The 6,666-nt window shown below is 40.5% G+C and overlaps 1 protein-coding gene across 1 annotated transcript in view; it reads left to right on the top strand.

Annotated features, from left to right (window-relative positions):
- Positions 1-4,206, top strand: part of sema4gb (sema domain, immunoglobulin domain (Ig), transmembrane domain (TM) and short cytoplasmic domain, (semaphorin) 4Gb) — a 47,752-nt gene extending 43,546 nt beyond the window's left edge. The window contains exons 15-16 of the mRNA XM_014032530.1: positions 1,006-1,067; positions 2,963-4,206. Of these exons, the coding sequence (XP_013887984.1) occupies positions 1,006-1,067; positions 2,963-3,918 (1,018 nt within the window). The 3' untranslated portion in view covers positions 3,919-4,206. The remainder of the gene's footprint in view (positions 1-1,005; positions 1,068-2,962) is intronic.
- Positions 4,207-6,666: the final 2,460 nt, after the last annotated feature.

Below are 6,666 nucleotides of genomic sequence, written 5' to 3' on the forward strand. Positions count from 1 at the left end.
ACACACACACACACACACACACACACACACACACACACACACACACACACACACACACAAACACAAGTGTCTTGCTATCTTCATGTGGACTTTCCATTGACTTCCATTCATTTTTCAGACATTTCAATAGTCTTACCCTGACCTTTACCTTAAACCTAACCACCCCTAGTTCACTCTTTAGTCCTAAATGTGACACCCCACCTAAAAACAGCCTTCGTACCCATCAGCCCCAGGCTCTGGGCCCCATTAGAAGCAGTGGGTTCCCACAAAGTAAGATGTTTTGGACAAATGGGCCTCACAAGTTATCAAACGCTAGAACACACACACACACTCTCTCTTCTGTTTTCCGTCTTCATTCACTTTGCATGAGTGAACAGCAGACATCTTAATCTCTATTACGGCTGCTGACACATCAGCCTCTCCCGTGCATTAGTTTTAGTCGTGTTGCCTGCTAAAAAAATAAAATAAATAAAAYCAGTGAGAACAATGAAATATTAATGAAACCTCTTAGAGACGATAGCGAACAACTCCCCCCTCGTTTGATTTCTGAAACAAATCATTCGGTTAATCTTTCATAAAGCGGAGCGAACAGCCTGTTCTGTAAACGTGGTGCTGGAAGAGTTTTACTTACAAACTGTCCTGTGACGGAAACACATCCAAGAACACGAGGATCACTCTGCCAGGAGGAGCAGCAAGCTCCAACGCTACGCCATTTAGTTTCTGCCTGTGAAAGAAAATCACTGCCTCTCTTTTCTGCTTGGAGAAAATATGTTCATCTCCCAACGTTAGTCTTAATAAAAGTTTTAGTCAGCTAACTGATCTTTGGAAACACAATAATGGGGATAACTTAGCCACTTTTACTAATGTAGCACTAGAATTTAGCATATTGTAGCTGAGATAATGCTTTTTTTTCCCTTGAAATGTTTGAAAATGACTTAATAAAACGTCTTTTTTATTGGTTGTGATGTAAATTAGTTGCTAATTTTTCTGAAATCCTTCTTTCAGGTCAAACCTGACCCAGGATGTCAGCAAAGGAATCAGGGGCTGTAAGGAGAATTCAGGAAATGGTARGTCTTAAAACACACACAGAGTTATTTATCATCCATTATTCGACCCCTCATTGAATTTTTAAGAAGTTTTAACACTTTTGTTTAACCTCCTGCTCTTCTGTGATGAATTTTCTGACTCTCTCAGTCGGATTAAGTGTTTAAACAGTTCATAACGTTCTTTTCTTTCTCTGCCTTAAAAAAAAGAGATTTCCTGAAGGATTTTTTAGGTGTATATCCCACAGCCCCACGGGTCCCAGAGCACACATTTTAATCAGCTCCTCTCCTGCAGGAGGTCAGGCGGTCGTGCTGCTGCACTGCAGGGCTTRGTTACGTTTAAGGAGGCTTAAGAGATGTGATAGAAAGTGATGCTGCAGCTGCACACGTTGCTCACCCTCACTTTTAAAGCACGGCCTCAGTGACCTGACATCCTGTTCTGTATCCGTCTCCTGGTCCTGCTGAGTCAGCGTCCACGTTGTTGTTTTCATCMTAATAGATTTTTTTCTGGACAACCAAACTACTTCTTCACACTTTAAACACATCAAAACTTTCGACTCGATCAGAAATAGTGGTTTGTGGCTTTTGACATTTATGGGCTTAAATTTGTTTAAAATATGGAATTTTATTTGCAAACATTTCCCCTATAAAATGCATCAAGATTTCTAATTACTTAAAGCTGTTTGCCCTTTGAAATCTGCTTCTTTCAGCTATTGTTTTGCAATTTTTTGCTAGTGTTTTMCTCATTTTGACTTTAAGGCTTTTTGCAACTGTTCTGCTAATTTTAGCATTAGGCAAGCATTTTGCTAATTTATGGCTACTGTTTTATACTGTTTTGTAGTTTAGCTTTTAGCTGCTGTTGTACTGCTCTAAGTCTTCTGTTACTGTTGTGCTAATTTTAGCTTTTAGCAATTGTTCCTAAATTCATATTTTCTGGTATGCTATTGTTTTGTTGGTTTTATCTTTTAGTTTATGTTTTTGCTTAGCTGTGTATTAGCTGCTGTTTTGTTGGTTTTATCTTTTAGCTACTTTTCTGCTGGTTTAAGGATAGTTTAGTGTATTTCTACTTGTATGCCTGTTTTAGCTTTTAGTAACTGACTTGATTATTTCAACTTTGAGCTACTGTTATGCTACTGTGTTGTTGGTTTTAACTGTTAGGAATAGTTTTTCTAGGTTTTTTTTAGCTTGTAGCTGCTGTCCTGCTGGTTTAAGCATTTTACTGTTTTTTTGTTAGCTTTTAGCTACTTTCCTGTTGGTTTAAGCTTTTTACTGTTTTGTTTGTTGGCTTGTAGCTGTTGTCCTGCTGGTTTAACCTTTTTACTGTTGTGTTTATGTTAGCTTTTAGCTACTATCCTGTTGGTTTAAGCTCTTTACTTTGTTTATTTTAGCTTTTAGCTGCTATCCTGCTGGTTTAAGCTTTTTACTGTTGTGTTTATGTTAGCTTGTAGCTGCTATCCTGCTTCTTGAAGCCTTTTACTGTTGTGTTTGTTAGCTTTTAGCTACTATCCTGCTGGTTTAAGCTTTTTACTGTTTTGTTTGTTAGCTTGTAGCTGCTGTCCTGCTGGTTTAAGCTTTTTACTGTTTTGTTTGTTAGCTTGTAGCTACTATCCTGCTGGTTTAAGCTTTTTACTGTTTTGTTTTTTAAGCTTGTAGCTGCTGTCCTGCTGGTTTAAGCTTTGTAATGTTGTGTTTATGTTATCTTTTAGCTACTATCGTGCTGGTTTAAGCTCTTTACTGTTGTTTATGTTAGCTTTTAGCTACTATCCTGCTTGTTGAAGCCTTTTACTGCTGTGTTTATTTTAGTTTTTAGGTACAATCCTGCTCGTTTGTTCGTTACTGTTCTTCTTATTTTAGCTTCTGTTCTGCTCCTCCTCCCTCGCTGACCCGGGGGTCTCTTGTCGTCTGGTTTTGTTTTTCAGTGATCCATCGGCGGCGGTCTGTGATGGCGGGTGACGATGTCCTGCTTCAGTGCGAGTTACATTCCAACCTGGCCACTCCGCGCTGGACTCTGAACGGGAAGGAGCTCCTGGGGTACGGCCTGAACTCCGGCTACCGCATCGGCACCGATGGCCTCCTGATAATCGGCGCTCGAACCCAACAGGGCGGCTCGTATCGCTGCTTCGCCATGGAGAACGGCGTCTCGGTGCTGGTTTACCTCTACACGGTGAAAGTTCACACGGATCCGTACTTCGTTGTGGGGCCCACAGACACAGAAGACCCCACTCTGGTCTCCGCTCCGACCGTTTTCTCCACRGTCACCCCCACCGAGCAGCCGCTGCCTTCACCTCCGGCTCCGCTGCCTCCCGGAGCAGAGTTCCAGATCTACAGGCACATGGAGGCCATCTACATCTCCCTGGTGGCGGTTCTCGGAGGGCTTTGCCTGGTGCTGACTGTGGTCTTGCTCTACGTGAGCTTCTGCACCAGACGGGCCGCTCAGAGCCGCAAGTTCTCCCAGCAGGGTCTGCGGGTCCTGGGGGAGTCCGAGAGAAACCGGAGCTCCCACCTGGAGCTCAAAACCATCTCCAGCCACTGCAACGGCCGCCAGGGTCGCCGCTCCATCTCCGTGCCGACCTTCGACACCTTCCTCCAGATCGTRCCCGACGAGGATCAGATGTCTCCGGCCAAGACGCCCCCGCCGGCGCCGCCGCTTCCCAACCCGCCCCCGCTTCCCAACGTGGACTACGCCAACGGGCTGTCGGCCACGCTGCCCAGCGTCCTGAGGAAGATGAACGGGAACAGCTACGTGCTGCTGAGGCAGGCCGACCCTGAGGGCGTGTCTCCGCTTTACCACTCCTTCACGGAGGAGCTCAACCGGATCCTGGAGAAGAGGAACCACACGCAGCTGCACCCGCAACCCGACGAGAGCTCCATCTAGGAGCGCAGCTTCCCGAGCCTCGTGACAATTAAGCGGCTCTTGTTTTCGACAGGAGCTGAGGTCCGTTTGCCCCACGACGACTACACGAACAAACAGAACCTTGGAGCTTTATGAGGAAACCTCACCGAAAACTCTGAGGGTCGGTGAAAAACCGGAGTCGTATCCTGCAAAACAGAATAAAAATCAGGCCACGTTGTCACTGGAAACTGAGGAATYTTAAGAAATACGACGTGATTTTTGCTCTGTGTAGCTTGAAGTGATACTCCTATAAATCTGCATCATGTGCAAATATTTGAAAACCTGAACTGATGTTTTTTTTTTTTTTTATTTCTCATAGGTGTGTTTTAGTTGACTGTTTTAGATTTGAGGAGACCTTTGGGGAAATGATAGGATAAATTAAGAGGTAAAATTGATATTAAAGTGCAAAAACACAAACCAGACAATTCAAGTTACTAAGCTAACAAAGTTAGWAAAAGTCTAAAAAGATCTCTTTCAATTGAGCATAAAATGGCTCTAAGAGATATTAGTTTTTACAAAATAAAGTTAAGAAAATACACAATGACTTTTTTGAAGGGATTAGTTTTTAATCTTAAAGACGTTTTGTTTTTGCCAAAAAGTATCAAAATTTGCACCTGTTTCCCATCTGACAATCTGTTGCCTGTAAATTCTCTTTTTTTAATAATCTACTGTTTTTCTTTTTGTCTTGTTTTGACAAAATTTACTTTCCTTTTGGAGTCAGAGTATCACTTTAGGAATCCWGTTTCGATTCCAAGCATGAGAGATCCATTTCAGTGCCACTTTTTTGTGATTTCTCTCATGTAAATAGCAATAATTGCGTCATCGTTGCAGCAGTTTAGTTGCRGGTGAAAAAACACCTGCTGCAGGCCTGATTTATCTGTGTGGGGAAAGATGAAACGCTGTGAAAGGAAATGTTTATTTTTGTGTGTGTTTGCTGTCAGACTGATTTAACCGAAGACAAACAGTTAAAACGCTATAAGGAAAAGGCTTAAATTATCTGTTTGTGTTTATATTTTCTTCGGAGATAAGAGTTAATTATATGTTTAAGGCTGTTTTTCTTTTTTCACGTGTGGAGAAAAGCGTTTTATTTGTTTCTACGCTAATTTGAAATGGATAGACTTGGGCTGATCCTCGTGAAATCATCCTCGGCGGTTTTCTCTGATGACCTGATGACAGTCGTGCCACCGTTTGGATGTCATCTCTGTGGGAAGAGGCAGAGAGAAACCGTTTGGTTGATGATCTGGACTATGTTGCATTAAGGCACTTACAGGAGACTCTTTATTTTATTTACYCCTCACAATCCCTTGAGACGTCATAAAACTAATCTTTCGTTGGCGCATTTCTCTCCAGAGGGCCTTGATAGTCTTGAGATTTTATTGTACCCTGCATAGATTCATTTTATTTTTCTATGAACAGAGGTAGGATGTTTTCTCTCATTGGTTCTGAGTCTGCTTCAATGCATCTGAATCTGTGCAGGTGACGAAGTCTCAAGACTATCAAGGCATTTTGATTATTATTTTTCTTTTAATTACGTTTGTTGTTTTCAAGTGTGACCTTTGTGAATTGTTCTTTCTTTAATGTTATAATTTGTTTGAAAACAACCTTTTAACTCAATTTTTCATCCAGTTTTTGACACTGTAAAGCCTCTTTGGCTTAAGTTTAGATTTATTTATTTTCTAACAATTTTACCATCTTACTGTATCGTCATCTTGCCTTACGTATACTCGTTTTTTTGTTCTGAACTTTAGCATTTACTTGTATTTTATTTGTTTACTTTTTTTACTTAATGCTGCTATTGTTTGAATTAGTGATCAAATTTGTGACTTTAAGAGTGTAGTTTATTTTTCGTAGCATTTCACTCATGTGGTCAGATCTTGCATCTTTTTTTTCCCCCATGCAGTTTAATGTTTCCAGTGGTGGGCACCGCTAACCAAAATGTTAGGTTCACTAACCACTKATCTGCTAAACAAGAATTTTAGCTAATCCTAAACAAATTTTAAAAAATTAGCTAACGCTAACTGCTAAGATGACTGTCATCTTCTTCTAGCTGAAGACTGGTGGGACTGACACAAACCTTTTCTATTGGTTTAATTTGAAGGTAGGCYGGATCATTTGTGACAAATTGGCCAATCCAAACCAGGGTTATAGCTGTCTGACTTGTGATAATTCCAGTTTAACCTTTTCAGAATCAGAATAAGCATTTCTTTGCTTGAGTTTTATTTATTTATTTATTTTAAACTATTTAAGTAGTCGTTAGCAGCATTAGTCCCACTAGCCCTAAAACACTAACACAAATATTTAGGTCCCCTGATTCTAAAGCCCTAATGCACTTTAGGGGAACTGTGCCCACCACTGCATTTAAGGTTAGTCAAACAATTAATTGCAAATATTTTCTCTACCATATTTTATATATAATCCATTTTTGTATTTGTTATTTAAATAATGTTAATGTTATTTCATTTATTTTTTATGGTTGTGGTTTAAAGTTCAGCTGCTAAAGATCCTGCTACACAGCACTTCTTGTAAGAGGGAATAGATTTTTTTCATTTAATTTGGGAAAAACAGCATAAAAATAGAAGTTTTACACTTGTGAAATTTTTAGTGGAATTAAAGTTAGAGGAACCTATTTCAGCAGAAGCTAATCAGTTCGCTAATGAGAAGCTAGTTCAGATATTTGCGGATAAGTGGAACTGTGCCCACCACCGATATTTATTTTGATCTCAATCAACC

Source organism: Austrofundulus limnaeus, unplaced genomic scaffold (genome assembly GCF_001266775.1).
Source record: "Austrofundulus limnaeus strain Quisiro unplaced genomic scaffold, Austrofundulus_limnaeus-1.0 Scaffold7, whole genome shotgun sequence".
Taxonomy (NCBI): Eukaryota; Metazoa; Chordata; class Actinopteri; order Cyprinodontiformes; family Rivulidae; genus Austrofundulus; species Austrofundulus limnaeus.